The 16138-nt window shown below is 44.7% G+C and overlaps 1 protein-coding gene across 5 annotated transcripts in view; it reads left to right on the forward strand.

The window, feature by feature from the left end:
* Positions 1-10965, forward strand: part of ppp1r37 (protein phosphatase 1, regulatory subunit 37) — a 38625-nt gene extending 27660 nt beyond the window's left edge. For 2 of the 5 annotated variants that reach the window (XM_030108522.1, XM_030108523.1), the window contains 9 exons: positions 519-638; positions 3662-3812; positions 3943-4098; positions 4372-4484; positions 5635-5776; positions 5847-6013; positions 6456-7950; positions 8043-8120; positions 8795-9693. In XM_030108522.1, the coding sequence (XP_029964382.1) occupies positions 519-638; positions 3662-3812; positions 3943-4098; positions 4372-4484; positions 5635-5776; positions 5847-6013; positions 6456-7950; positions 8043-8119 (2421 nt within the window). In that variant the 3' untranslated portion in view covers position 8120; positions 8795-9693. The other 3 variants (XR_003932813.1, XM_030108524.1, XM_030108525.1) reach the window with 3 other exon arrangements.
* Positions 10966-16138: the final 5173 nt, after the last annotated feature.

Raw genomic sequence — 16138 nt, forward strand, 5'->3', positions numbered from 1 at the left:
GAGGGGGAAGGCTAGAAGACACTGAGCTGCCTTATTTAGTTGCTTTTTATCCTCCTCAGAAGGCAAAACGCTCGCTCTAAACTTTTACCTCGGACACAGCCGTTTTCTGAGTGCTTTAAGGCTTAACTGACTGTTAGACATTTCAGTTTTTATTACTTTATCTTAAGTGCTTATTCTGAATTATTATTTTATCCGTTAGTGTTGGTCGTCCTGTTGAAAGTGTTTCTGCTACAGTTGCACAAACACAAAAGTTCGTCCTCGCTCCGGTATTCTCTCTCCTCGCACCTGACGCCTTCATGGAAACACCTCGACATTTCTCACCTGTCCTCAGGGACGGTTACCGTGGCAACCCCAGCTGCAGCCCCAGGATGTTATCATGTAACATATCTGCCGTTGTGCTGACACTGTGACCTGCAGTCAGATTTGTTTGAATTGGATTGGATTTTAATCCAAGCTGGCGTGTTGGTTCAGATATTCATTACCGTCTCGCTCTCTCTCGCTCTCTCTCTCTTCATCAGGGGGCTTCAGCTCTCTTCGACATGATTGAGTACTACGAGTCGGCCACGCATCTCAACATCTCCTTCAACAAGCACATTGGCACGCGGGGATGGCAGGCCGCAGCGCACATGATGAGGAAGGTGAGAGATGAACCTGGCATTCGGTCTACGGCCGCTGTTCTCACAACATGCTGAATGATTGGTTTAATTAGTCCACATGTGACTGAATCTGACAGCATGCCTTCTGATAGAAAGAAAAAGCATCAGAAAAACACGTCTTGATGTTGTGAAAGACGTTTGCTGGGAAATTATTACGAGTCTTCCTAACTGTTCTAACTGCACTTTGGTAGAGCAGCACGAGATTCTCTCGACTTTCAAACCATCACTCAGACAATGATAACTGGTGCAACCTTTTTAAGATTGCAAATGATTGAAAGTCACTGAAATTTGTCATCTAAAGCGACACTGAAAACAATTAAAGATTACACAATGCGCAAGCCCCTTTAAACAGGCAAGGCTCCTTTTTTTCTTTTATTAAAAATCCCTTTGGGAGATTAAGATAAATTCAGTCCAGTCATCATTAAAAATCCTTCAGTGTTGACAGCTGCTGCAGAAACCTGAGTGTAAACGATCATAATCAGGAACTATATTCCATCAGATTTAACATATAAAACTTAAGATTTCCATTCTGGCGTCTGCAGTAAGAGGAGTGTATTTTTTTTAATGTATTTAAGAAGTTCCTCTGAATTGAGTGTGTTGTGGGAGCTTTGTCTCTCTTATAGGAAGGATGTAAATCGTGGGATGTATCTTCAGTAGTACAGCCTTGAATCGGTGATGTTTCAGCCTGTTAATAATCGACACCCTCGATGTGGCAGCGACAGGATGATCAAGCCTGAGCTTGTGTCCCGTGCCCCATCATGAGAATTGCCTCGTTATTAAGAGGCGCAGCTCACGGGACTCTGCAGTCCGGGAGATGTCCTCTTCACTGAGTCACGCCTCAGGGCGAACGCAGAATTAGAACCCTGTAAGAAGATCATTTATCGGAAGATAAAGATTTTTCTATCAGCCATCGAGCAGCGAGGGCCCGCCAAATATTATAGAACCGCCTGGAGACCTCTTAAAAATATTCCAGCCGAAAGATCGCATGTCTTGAAGCTTGTCAACTTTAATTTGCTTTGTTGAAATGAGCGCTAAATCTTGATCAAGGATGCTGGACAAGTATGTTTACCTCAAACAAAAATACAATGAAAAATGTAAATTCAGAAAATTTGGTTCACAAATTTGAGTATATCACATAGTTCAGATGCATCGATCATTAAGTGAAATATCCCGATTTTATACTTTATTTGAGCTTGCAAGTCATGAAAATTTAAGAAGCTCATCTTCATATTTCAATTTTATAACAATTGAAATGTAAAACTCAGTGAAAGTTCATTGTAAAAGTGCTTGATACTAAAGACATCTAGTTATTAGAGGTGTCCCCAACTAAGGATTTCCGTAGTCGAATCTGATTTGTCCAATCCTGCTGATAGTCGACTGATAGTCGAATCTATCGTCTTTTTTTTTATTATTATTATTTAAGAGTCATTTGAATATAGGCTACAGCAGAATGTTGCAGCAATTTAAAAAAAAAAAAAAAAAAAAACAGCACAGGCAGGTAAAACAACACTTATTTTTTTCCTACACGCTGAAACACAGACTGGAACAAAGTGTCGGTAACTCTAAACATCAAACAAATGAAGTATAGTTCAAATGACCAGAACCAAACCCACTTCTAACAAACAGGCGAAAGCATGTAATTTATTTGTATCTATAATCTCTGCATATAAGCTCACATTTTTTGCCTAAACAATTTCTCACATTATCTGCTCAAATTAATGAAATAGGCTTAATTGCACTGTGTCGGGTCTGTTTCGCAGCGCAACATCCATGCAAAAACAAACACTAAATTAAATAGAATTAGCCTTTTAGATAAATAAAAAAATATTATAATAACCTAAAATATTACAATTAATCAAAATAACAGTCAGCATTAAAATTGAGAACTGAGTGACAGAAACATCTTTTATTCGCTCAATTATCTGGCTACTGACCCGTTTCAGGTGGAAAGCCATGTTAGTTGTTGTGGAGTGATATGAAAGGAGCTCCTGACACAACTTGCATTTGACTTTTTTTGGATCATCTTTGACTTGTTCTGAAGTTTGTTTTTTTTTTCCGACATTGTGAGCCTTTTAAAGTTCAGCCAAATCACCACTGAGCTGCTGCTCTGTGACGGAGCTCTGTGCAAAATCGGATTGTGCCACTCACCATGGTGGTTCATTCACAAACACTAAATAGATAGAATATTGAATAAAAGTACAAGTTAAGTAAATTTTTCCACAGTATATTTGATAGGCTAACATGCATATCAAATAGGCTTTATATCATGTTTATTTGGAAAAAAACAAGCAATTCTTTGTCAAATCAGTCATTCAGCACCACCATACAGCTGCAATGGAATGGTCCTCGTTTAATAACCACATTTTGTGATGCTTGTCGAATCAGGCCGCTTCGAACGAATCATCGAATCGTCGACTATCTGAGGACACCCCTACTAGTTATATTAATAGAATAAAGCCTTTCATGACAGTATAGTGTGTTTATATAAGGTAAAAATTGAGACAAATAGTGAATAGTAAAGAAAAATACAGATGGGACTGTTTAAAGGAAATGAGTATTTCAATATAAATGAAATGCACATTTATGTAGAAGTTGCATTCAGTCTGATTTTCATTTTAATCTAGACCATAAACTGCTCTTTAATCTCCATCTGTGTTTCACAGCAGAACATTTCAAGGTGACTCTTACCTTGAAGTTACGGGCAACCAATATGAAACTGTGGAAAGAATGCTGCTTCAATATTTCATAAACCAAAACACTGTGGAGTTCCTGACCTCGGCCATGAGTAATTTGTTAGTTAATTTGATGCAGCCAGACCTATTAATGCTGTTTGAAGGTTAAATCTGTCGAATGTGTCCAGACGGATGTGGATGGAGCTGCTTCCCCTGCTCTCGACTCACCCCTCTAATGATCCCTCCCGGCCTCTGTGGGGCTGCTTCATCAACGCATCCTCTCTTGTACCGTATCAGTAATTAGTACCTGGAACTGAATGTTTCTGCCCTCAGACGAGCTCTCTGCAGTACCTGGACGCCCGTAACACTCCCCTGCTGGACCACTCGGCTCCCTTCGTAGCCCGGGCGCTCCGGATCAGCGGCAGTCTGGCCGTCCTCCACCTGGAGAACGCCGGCCTGTCTGGCAGACCGCTCATGTTACTGGGTAAGACGGAGAAGATGCAGTGGAGGCTTTTTCCCATTTGGAGCCCAAACATTCATCTCTGTGGCCGTAGAACACAAACATCTCCTATTATTCTGTTTCTTAAACCTCTTTCTTTATTATTGCGGCTCAGCTACGGCTCTGAAGATGAACATGAACCTGCGGGAGCTGTATTTGGCAGACAACAAGCTCAACGGACTGCAGGACTCGGCTCAACTGGGCAACTTGCTCAAGTTCAACTACAACATTCAGATTCTGGACCTGCGCAACAACCACATCCTGGACTCTGGTACGGAGCAGCGATAGGTCTTTAAAACACTGCTAACATGGCGTTCATGTCTGTTATCACGATATATCAAGTCCTTTGTGTTTCCTTTGAGTTATTATGATCCTGTCGGTAAATATACATGAAACAATGTTCTTTTATACAAGGACACTTCAGGAAGTTTATCAGAGAAAATGTCAGTAACAGCTTGGCCTCTTAAAACTGCACATTTCTTGATATTTCGCATGATTCCTTCTGAAATGGAGCGAAGTCTAAAATACTTCCCTGTTTTCACAGGACTGGCCTACGTGTGCGAAGGACTAAAAGAGCAGAGGAAAGGCCTCGTCACTTTGGTGCTATGGAACAACCAGCTCACACACAACGGCATGGGATACCTCGCCGCTGCGCTGGTACGCTCACCAACACACACACATAGTCCACACACGTCGATTAGAGGTTTAATGAGCACAGGGCAGCTCGGAGGACAGGAATTCTTTCCATTACTCCAACAGAGAGATTCTTAATGTAAATTTATGCTTTTTAAATCCCATTTAGTTCACGTTTGGCAGATCGCCCACGTGTGCAGGCTGTAACTCAGATCGAGGCTTTGTTGTGAAGCTGTGTGATTCTCTGGAGGTCAAAGGCAAATCATGAATGAAAGAAGTTGTGAACTCTGTCGATACTATTTTTCATTAAGTTCACCCAAAAGATAGACACTTTGGATTAAATGATTTTTGGATGTAATCAAACATGCAGCAGTTTGACGAGTCACTGCCTGCAGCTCACATCGAGGTAGGAGATGGTAAAGATTAGCTCCTCCTGGAGATTTGATCTGCTTAATTCCCCGCTGCTCAGCGCCTACAGGATCTTTAAGATTGAACACGCAGGTGGATTCACATTTTATTCTAAAACATCCGTCAGCACATGGTCTTTGCGTGTAGGCGATGGATTAGCGATGCAGTGCAAACGGTTACAGTGACAGGCGACGAACAGGACTGAACATTTTCACACAGAAGTCTTCATGAACACACCTTATATATAGTGTTGTCGTCCGGAGCTTGAACGTTGCTCTTTTTGTTTTTATGTGCTTCATATTTAATATGGGTTTTATACACATGAAACAAAAAGACAAGTTGATTAATAAATGTGCATTTGTTCTCCAAATATTCAAAATCACCAAATGAACTTTCACCTGGAAAGAGGAAAAAGAAAAGAAGTAGAAAAGAAAGAAGCTCTGCACTCTTGTTATCCTGAAACGTACAGACAGGATAACATTGATTTTGACAGTAAATGATTATACAGGGACAAATATTGAGCTCAACCTTTGACATGTTACTTATCATAAAACAAATAAAAATAATTTCATTTTGTTTTGTGATGATTCATCTTTTTAGGGGCTCTTCCAGGAAATTTCTGTAAAAATGGACCAACTACCCATAATGTGCATTTTACGTTAATTGTAATGTCATTCAAGCGTCACTCCTCAAACTTTTTTCCAGGCTGCTGTCCGAACGTCATCAAGCAGGTTTTGTGTCTTTACGTTCGTGTTTGTTTTCTCAGCCATGCACGCAGAGCCTGGAGACTCTGAACCTCGGCCACAACTCGGTGGGGAACGAAGGCGTCCACAAGCTGAAAGACGGACTGATCGCCAACCGCTCAGTGCTCCGACTGGGCCTCGCCTCCACCAAGCTGTCCTGCGAAGGTGTGTGTGTGTCTGTCTGTGTTAGACCGTAGTTTTCTGCTGATCCTGATCCTGAGCTTCTGTGCTGCAGGCGCCGTGGCTGTGGCCGAATTCATCGCGGAGAGTCCCCGACTCCTGCGCCTGGATCTTCGAGAGAACGAGATCAAGACGGGCGGCCTGATGGCACTGTCGCTCGCCCTGAAGGTCAACACATCTCTGCTGCGTCTCGACCTCGACCGAGAGCCCAAGAAAGAAACGGTGAGCATGAGACCAACAGTAGGCGGACAGTGGGTGTTAAGAAAACCAGCCAGTTATGTTACTTAGAAAATGTGTCAAATTCTAGCTGAGGGTGGATGGGAGAGGATTGAGTTTTAGTTGGTTGCTGTAACAAGTTTTGTGGGTAGAATACAAACGTAGGCATCATTTGATGCTCCTCTGTTTAAACACAATCGTAATGTATCCAAAAATAAACACTAAACCTCAAATCTGATTTGGAAAATCAAATAAACGAAACGAAACGAAACGAAATCAGTCCGTGACGTGGAATTTGCTTTGGTTCATTTAGTCTTCAGTTCAGTCTTAGCGAGACAGAGGGACTTTTTGTGGGAGAATTTTTCGATAGTTTTATGGCGCTTTCAATGTTTTTGTGAAATCTTTTCCCTCAGCGGGACACCGTTTGATCAGAGGTTCTGTCTTTCAGGTGAAGAGCTTCATTGAAACGCAGCGTGCCTTGCTGGCTGAGATCCAGAACGGCTGCAAGAGAAATTTCATCCTCGCCAAGGAGAAAGAAGAGACGGAGCAGAAGATGAGGCAGTCGGCCTCCATGGCCGAGATCGCGACTGAGGACGGAACCAGGGAGGATGCTGAGGAGGAAGGAGCGTCTGAAGTGAAGGTCGACGGGGAAAGTAAAGAGGAGGAGGGAGCGGGGAAGGAAGCACAGAGCAGCCAGTCGGCGGCGAGTGCTGAGCCGCACGCCCCTCCGCCGACCCTGGAGTCCGACTCCGATACCGAGGATGAGGAGGAAGTAGAAGTAGTGACGCAGTCTTCTTCCACTTCGAACTCCCCCGCTCCTGAGTCGCAGCCCCCCCTCAGTTCCTCCTGTCTGTCCTCGCCTTCTGCCTCGCCCGCCGGAGCGCCTGGTCTCATTTTAGGCATCACTGTGACCGAGTCTCCAGCTCCTCCCGGCACCCCTCCGTCTCCGGGCCGCTGCATATCGGTCTCCAGCCCGGGTCGGGGTCATAAGATCTTCATGGTGACCAGGGTGGAGAGCCCGCCCGAGCCGCTGCTGACCAGCGCGCCGGCAGCTCCCGCCCAGACTAAAGACGCCTCAAAGAAGCCCGCAGACGCGAACACGTCCGCCGCACAGCCGGCGCCACTCGCTTCACAAACACTACTGACGCAAGAGCACGTGAAGGGGGCGTCGCCGGCGCCGACGGACTGCCAAAAGGCAGAGCAGAGTCCCGTAGCACGCACAGAGTCGACACTAAAGACCACAGAACCGCAGGCGACGCCTCAGCCCACCGCCGAGGCGACACGTCCGAGTTCACAAGCACCAGCACAGCTCTCCTTCTCCTCTGCAGCGCCGGACGCAGCGCCTCAGCCCGCTGAAGAGGCAGCAGAGCGCTCCGAAGAGCAAGAGACGGAGGACGACAGGCCGTCAGGACTAAAGCCAGCCCAGACCAGTTTACAGTTTAAAGTATCGGGGTCTGTACCTGAAGAGCTGGACGGTGAGCCAGCAGGCGCTGCAGAGGAGGTTCAGCCACCAAACCAAACCAAAAAGACCCAGCAGGAGGAGGAGGAGGAGCACACGCCGGTCAGCTTATCAGAAAAGAACGAACCGAGTTTAGAGGAGCCAAGCCAAGAGGAAACGAGGCTAAAGCAGCAGCAAACGGAGGCTGAAGATGAACAGGAAGCAGAGTCTGGTTTTTCTGTCATTCCGTCTGCCGCTCATCCCCAAGCAGCAGAGACCTCAGAGAGCCCCGACCCCCCGCCTGAGGGGCATCCAGACGCAGTGGCTGAGCAGGAGGAGGAAGAATCAGCTGACGAGAGCTCCGCAGACGAGGGTGAGTGTTTCGCCGAGGCTCTAGAAGAGGAGATGGCCAGTTCGGCTCTGCCCAACGGCCTAAAGCCAGAGTTCTCCCTCCATCTTCTAGACACAGAAAGCCCCAAACCCGGCAGCTGTGTGATGGAGCACGGTGAGCTACTGAGCTGTTTTAAAATCAAATCCAGCTGGTTTTGGGTGTGAAGTCCTCGTTCATTAACGTTGCGTTGTGTGTCCCCGGCATAGTGAGCGTCAGCTGTGGGCAGGACCTGGAGGAGCTGCTGCTAGAAGCCAGTTTGGAGACGGGGAAAGACGCACCTTGAGGTGAGAGAGCTGAACCCTCGTCTGCAGCTTCCTCCAAGAAGAAAGAGACAAAGCTCGTCCTACTGAGAAGCTGCTGTGAGGTTTCCATAAAGACTTCAGAGACTGTCACACTTGATTTTTAAAAAAGTGTTCTATTAATCATGTTTTCATCACTATTAACCACTGATCAGGAGATGAACAGATGATGGAACGATAGGAATGTACTTTATATTTCATTTTATTATGGGGATCATTTAAGTTTTTCTTTCTGAAGCTTACTCTACTCATATACTGATGCACAGCGCTGAGTTTCCACACCGTGTGTTTCAGCTGCAGATCATGTGATGCAGACGCTACTGTCTGTCGCACACAAAATAATTCCACATTACCAGGATTGCAACGTGACCTCGACTCAGCTCATTTTCATCTTTTGTTTTGTGGTTGTTGTTTCTGCCAGACTGCCCTGTTAGTATTTCCGATTTCCAAAAGACACAGAATTTCACACTTAGGCTCTCTCTCAGGAACAGCCTCACTCACCTCACACCTATACCTCTTATTACAGTGTCATGTTGCCCCAGCTGTTTCTGCTAATGACCAACAGAGGGCGCTGAAAGCTCCTGAACCTGATAGCTCCGTTTCAGTGAAATGCTGATTTCTGCTGCGCTCGGAGCTCATGTCTTCTTTCTCTTCCACAGGCAGGAACCGCCTGGACACGTGAAAACGGCCCTCGGACAGTTCGTCATGCTCGACTCCGTGACCAGACGCCCTACAATGTTTTTGTTGTTTCTTTACTACCGACTCAACAGAGAAACCCGACCTAACAGTGAAAAGCTCCGAATATGAAAATACTGACAGACGGCGAAGACGCAGAGGACGAACCGCCTGTGTCCGAGCTCAACAGCGACGATACGGATCCTTCACATCAACACTACATCAACCACTGGAACACAGAGTTTATAGGAAGAGGGTGGGGAATAAATAGTCACTACATTTTATCGATCTGCAGGTTCTCCTGTGAGACGGAAGAGAGACGAGATCAAAGCACTAACCAAAGACAGAACGCGGGTGTTTCTCACAGCGCTCGCTCTCTTCTGCCAGGATCCACAAACAAGCAATTCTTAGATTTTATTCACGGCGCACAGCTGCAGGGACACGGCGGTGACGGTGTGGAATGTGGGGTTCGCACGGCGGGTGGCCCCCGCCGAGCTCCCGCGACGGGAGGTCGAGACTTTTATATCCGAGGTGGTGGAAGCGAAGGTGTCTGTCTCAGCGTCCACTTGCCCCTCGGCTCCGAAATGAACACTCTAAGGGACCTCTGCCAAAGTGACCTCGCTCCGGTCTGTCTCCTCGTCCTCTGTTCACTTTGGCCCCTCAGGAATACCCCGCCCCGACCCGCCCCATCAGGAGGAGGAGCCGCCGCCGTTTCTCCTGAAACGCTTTCTGAGAGTCACATCTGGTAATTTGCTCCCTGCTGGAAAACCTGAGAACTTCTGAGAACATCAGGAAGTCCGACGTCTGCTTTTGGTTGAGGTTTTTACTTTATAAACCGTTGATTTTTTTTTTTTTTTTTTTTTCCCCTCCCCCCTTTGTTGTTTGGAGCAGCAGACTCCTGTTTGTGCTGTGTAACCAGCCGTGGTTCCCGTCTCCGTCACTGCCCCGCCTCCCGGTCTTCTGCTGGTACCTGCTGCCATCCCACCGCTGTTCATCACTCATGTTGCCTTCCGTCTCACCGACTCGTATTCAGTTTCTTCTTTTTTAAATTAGGCTGCTTTGGAGAAAAAAAAAAAAAATCAGTTTTGTATTTATTTTATAGCTGAATGAGCCTTTCTGATTTATTTTACCCCACTTCTCCATCTTGTTTTTTCTTTCTATTCAGGAGTCATCTTTTAATGATGATCCTGTTTTGATGTACATTTCATACACAAATTAGAGCAAATATTTACTTTTTTTGGGGAGGGGGGTAATCTGTAATGGTGAGGAAAGGTAAATATTGACTCCTGGTAGCAGTCGGGGTGCAATAATGAGAAAAAAAACACGAGGAACCATCAAACTATAAGGGTCCTCGCCCTCTTTGCTGTTTTAAAGCTTCTCTGCTGGGTGGGCCTGTGGCCACAGGGGGGCGCTGGCGTGGAAGTTCCTCCAGACCTGAGGGATCAAACTCCAAACAGCACTCTTGTGCTCATATCTGATCGACCCCTGCCCTGGGATTTGAACCCGCAGCAGGCAGACGTACTGTGTTTGCTTCATGTGTGTCTGTGCAGAGAGCCACTTTCCCCTGCTTCCCTTTTTATTTCACACACATGCGAGATGTTTTTTTTCCTTCTTGCTGGAGCGCCGCTCAGCCCTCCTGCTGTCCTCCACCCAACAGAGTTTGCCCCCACTGTTTGTAATGCTTTAATTTTTAGAAATTTTTAATAATTTGTTAACTTAATTGAAATGTGCTGGTAATCACAGATATGTATGGCGAAATTTGTTCCTCTCCAATAAATGCATGTACTGACGACTTGTATGACTGAATGTTTCAATGAAGGGACTCGGTTTAGGCTTTCAGAATAACTTTTTTATGGCTTATACCAGAACCTGCATAGAACGTTTGGTTTCTATTTGGTTTTTTGGGGGATTTTAATGTGTTTGAGAAAGGATCATATATTAGAGCTGCATTGAAACTCTGTTTTTTGGAAATTACTCAAAATTCAGTTCGTAAAAGATCTTAAACTAACTAGGTAGTTTGCCATGTATATACTGGTCATGATGGTGGCTCCCATGAATTCAGTCTATTGTCAAATCACAATAAAGTTTTGTCATAAGTTATTTAAAAAAAAAAGAAGCAAGAAATAAAAAGGAACATTTAAGAGCAGCCAGATATTGAAAATGGAGAAAACCTTGCACATTGTACATTTTTGACAACTCTGCAGCCATAAAAATACATAAGGTTGAATAAGAAAAGGCGTCTTCTTCTCAGTCCTTGTGGTGCCAGCCAGCACACGGTCTCTAAATATACCTCAACATACACTGTTAACGTTTCTGCTGCCAAAATTAATTTGTGAAATTCCTCCACCGCCTGCTTCGGTTTCCTGTGGGCTTTGAGACTATTTTAAGGAGATTATCACAAAACACAATCTGCAGCTGCGTTACAGCTGCCAGGTGAGGAAATGCTAAATGAACGCCATTTAAGCACAGGGCCATGTTCTTTAATTTTACACTTTGATATGTTACAGCTTTATCGAAATTCAATACAAAACCTACCATGTCTCAAGGCACTTGTCAGGGGAAGAGTACAGAAAGTTTTCCTTTTAAAGTCGGAACTGCCCAGTAAAAGGCATGTGGTAACTCATGCGTTTGCCCGATTGAACTCCAGGGATCGCTCATCACCAGGTCCCTACAGTGAAGCACGGTGGTGGCAGCATCATGTTGTGGGGATGTTTATCAGCAACAGGAACTGGGAGACTGTTCCTGATAAAATGGAAGATGAATGTATCACTTGCTCTACATTAAGATAGCATCTGAAAGCTGTGATGAGTCACAAAGTTAATTAAAAAAAAAGTATAAAGGAAATATGTTTTCATGAAAAGTAACATTTCAAGTGATTTTCCTGGCAGTCTCCAGAGTGTGTCTTGCTCCCATGGTTCAGTAAGGATAACATACAGTCAGAAACCACAATGTGACCAGAACTACAGAGACCATCATCCGTTTGATGTCAGGGAATAAGAGTGTCTCTAGATTCCTGGAAAAGCTCCCATTGAACATTCCCTCCTTCCTCGCCCTCCCCACGGTGCCGCATCACCGGCGGGGAGGAGGGGAGGGGGGTGACGCCGTCCCGGTGATAGGGTGTGAAGTGCAGGGTGGGAGCGCTGCTCAGTGTGTGTTACTGTCGGAATTCCTGGCTGCACTAATCCTCCCCACCCGATAATACTTTAATAATACAGAGTGCAGAGCAGTTTGTGAGAAAGTCAGAGGTTGCACCATAATCAGCCTCGATCACAGTGAGTCCACCGACCCAAACACGCAGCATTACACTTTATTTTCATCTTTATGGAGAAGGCATTCTATAGGTGTTATGAATAATGCTGAAAATGAACAATTACCTGCATGGCTGCAGAGAGATACAATTTACAGACCTTCATGTGGCGAGGAATCAATATTCCAGCACAAAACACACGCACAGAAGAGCCCACTGGAAAATATAAACTGAAGGAAGAGCGCTGAGGAACTGAGTGATCATAGTTCTGTCAGTTTGTATTGTCCAATGAATTAATATTGTATACTTTCATGAAGTTACATAACAGATTGTGTCATTTCTGCCAGCATTTCTTCTGCTGCTGCAGCACGGCTGCTTTTGTCCTGGATGATGTGTTTGACTTCTTCATATTTTGGGGGAATATTCGTCATCTCCTCCACTGTGAAGTGAGCTGCTCTGTAGGGTTTGTGATTGGTCAGAAGCTGCAGACGGTGTCACTTTTAGGTGCGCGTTCACTGATCAAGGCCAATGACCAATCGTAGGGCCACAAATCGAGGGGGCCGCATGTCTGGGTGAGTCGACCCCGAAAACAGACATTACCATTTCTCTTCAGAGTTTAGGCCCCTGATCTGTTAATATAAACAACTATAGAAGACAAACTTTGTGAAATACACAGCACAGACAGATTCAGTTGTGTAACTTTAAGTGATGTGAAGAAGGAAATTATCATACCAGAGATTTTTTTATCACATCTCTGGGAAATGTTAAGCTTTTCCAGTATGCAACAAATTCCACACAACAAGGAGCAAATTTCACACTGTGCTATTTCCAAAGGTCTAGTCATTGCTTTGGTGACAGATGATTCTGGTCGTGGAATCGTTTCTGACTGCAGCAGTGTGGTGGTACAACCTTTTGTTTCAGGCCCATCTCAAAGCTGCCTTTTATTTTGAAAATCTTAAAGACAGTTCACAGTTAAAACAACACCTGGACAAACAGTATCTAGATGGTTTCTGGTCCAGTTTTAAACCCCTGCGTAGCACAGAGTCTGCATTGCTCAGGGTTTTACTCCTGGCCAATGATTCTGGTGACTATAGTGGTTCTTACTTTGCTTTAGTGAAGATGCTGTAGATTCAGACTGCTAGGCGACAGATTCTTTCCTTTCTCACTCACCGTTTCACTATTATGTGTTGCTGACCGTTCTCTCTCTCTCTCTCTCTCTCTCTTTCTCTCTCTCTCTCTCTCTCTCTCTCTCTCTCTCTCTCTCTCTCTCACTCTCTCTCTCTCTCTCTGGCCCCCTGCCCTTTGCCCGAACCAGATTTTAAATACATATGGGGTTCCTCAGGGCTCTATCCTTGGGCCTCTTTTACATAACATCTTCATGTTCAGGTCATGGAACATTCCAAGAGCTCTCATAAAGATACGGGACGACACACAGCTCTTGATATCAGAGTCACTGAATGACTACAATTTCTAATACCGACTGAATTACAGTGTCAATGAAAGCAAACAAAAGAACAACAGTTAAAAAACAAATGTAATTGTTTTTGGCTTCAAAAAGAAAAAGTGAAAACTTAACGCAAATAAGTTTCAGAGCAGCTTGTTGGTGCATTTATTTCCAGCAGACGGGATTATTGTCATGTTATGTTTACATGTCCCAGTAAATAAATCTGTTAGACAGCTGCCGCTCATTCCTTTTTCAACCTTTGATTAAAACACTTGCAGGTATTGTGGCCAGAAGCTGACAGTCCTGGCCTGGGCCATATGAAGTCACCGAACCACAGTTTTACCAACACTTCTCCAAGAAGTCCAGGTGGAGTGAAGATGGTGAATGAAAACTCGGGAGCTTGGCTGAGATCAACGCTCTGTTGTTTATTCCCTCACAATAAATCTGAGTCAAATCCAGATACACACTGTAACCGAGCACCTGAACCCACAGACAGGCTTCTTGCCTTGGGAACAGCTGTGTTGTCATTTTGGCTAAAAACCCCTCCCAGCTGCCCAAACTTATCGTCTGCCCCTGTCACATGTCGCACTTCTGTTACCCCACTGAGTCTCAACTGTTCCTGCTCTTTTGGTGCTCCCACACCACGCTGACAGTTGTTTTCCCAAAGGCTGACTCAGCCATTCTTGTAAAAGACGTCTCCACTGGGACTCAGTGTGGTTCATTCACGATCTCTAAAGGCAAACCAAACAGTATGTGGGCTTCAATTTGAACTTTTAATTCTGTCAAACCATTAAATGCACGCTACACAGTCTGATCAAAAAGACATCTTCGAAACACACGTCTTTGTCTCATATGTTCCTTTGTGTTTGTGTGTGAACATCTTCATCAGATGACGATGACACACTCCTGCTTTTTTGTCCCAAAGCGTTTGTTTCAAGAAATACAACCTGGCAGGAAGTTTTTCAGCTGTGGAGACACTGAAGGTCCTTATTCTGTTTTGGTTGGGGGGCAGCAGAAAAGTGATCAAATACTTCCTCATTCAGCCTTTCTTTGCGTTGAGCGGCGCCCCAGGAATGTGCGGGCATTAAGGGCTGAACAGCGGAGATTTATCTGTGGTGTCACCCTCAATCTGCCATGTTGACTCGCAGTTCAGTCGACTGAAGGAAATCCTTCCACCCTGGCATCCAGGCGCTGAATGAACCACAGCGTCCTCTCCGCTCTCCGCTGTGGTGTGTTTCCTCTTGCCAAAGTCAAATTAAGATGCTGGTGAAGTGTTATTCAATGTTGAAGATAGTCTAGCAGAAGAGACTCAAAAATAATACCACTGCAAGGTACAAACAGTAGATCCTGTGACGGCAGTGACACTGATATTCATTCATATGGTGATTGTTCTCAGTAGAGTATAACTTCAGTATATGATACTACATTGGTACTAACAACTACTGGAATACTTTAATAGTGTCATGAGTGTTTTTGACTCCACCCCTGCAACACTGAGCAGAAATATTGAGCAAGTGAGTATTTCTGCCATATCATAATTACTGAGCATAGTTTTCCACTCTAAGCTGTTTGAACTTGACTGCCGATTGGATTTTATCACACCAGGTAATGTTCACAGACTTCAACACTGCCTGTCAAGGAGAGCATGTTTGTCAGTTTGATTCATTTCTTCAGGTAAAATGTCACTGATTTTATAGAAATGTAAAAATTTTTGTTGGAACTTTTCAGTTCTTTCTTTGTTATTTCAACTTTAGTAGATGAAAATACACAAGTGAGATGGGAAATTGTTAGTTTTCTCAGTTGCCTAATAATCCTGCACACCAATAATTGATTGTTCACAGTAAAATCCAGGCTTTTACTATTTATTAAAGCAAAAGTCGGGTTGTTCTCATGGTGTGTATTCACGGAGAGGACAGTGAGTTCATTTATACAGTCATAACTTATAACCCTGTGAAAGTATCCAAAATGCTTTGAGGTCTTGTAAAGCTCAGAGACCTCACCTTATGATGTGATCTTGTTACGTAATCCTGACAATACAATGGGGATTTAATTAGTGCAAATTAGCTTTACTTGATCTACTCACAGGGCGGGTGGAGGGAGGGAAGGTGGGTGGGCTCTGTGAATGCCCGCTGAATACATTTTCTCCCACCAGTGAGCTGAGGAGGGACTGCAAACAGGGATAGCTGAGGAGAGGACGATACCACCCCCCCACCCACCCCCTCTCCTGCTCACATGACTGTGATTAGAGCAGAGGAGGAGTGTGGCCGGCCAGAGAGAGGAGGGGAGCGAGGGTGAGCACCATGGATGACATTCTTCTGATTTTGGCACACAGATCACATCCAGGAGTCCAACCTGAATCTGACAACCGGTCGAGGGTCACAACTGGGGTAATTCATTCAGTCTTCAAGCTTATGTGTTGAATTTGTTTTTCTTGTGTAAAGTTTCTTAGATTTTAGATGTTGGAATCGGTCATGGAATGTGTAGAAATGCCCATTTTGTTGAAAGCATGCTGAGTTTTCAGGTTTCGCATCAAAACAGTTGCAAAGAAACAGAAGTGAAAATACTCTTTGTGCTCTTTGTGTCATTTGTGAGGATCAGTAATCTGTAGCTTCTCAGCAAAGTCCACATTCTACTCCG

Source organism: Salarias fasciatus, chromosome 14, assembly GCF_902148845.1.
Source record: "Salarias fasciatus chromosome 14, fSalaFa1.1, whole genome shotgun sequence".
NCBI classification, from domain to species: Eukaryota; Metazoa; Chordata; class Actinopteri; order Blenniiformes; family Blenniidae; genus Salarias; species Salarias fasciatus.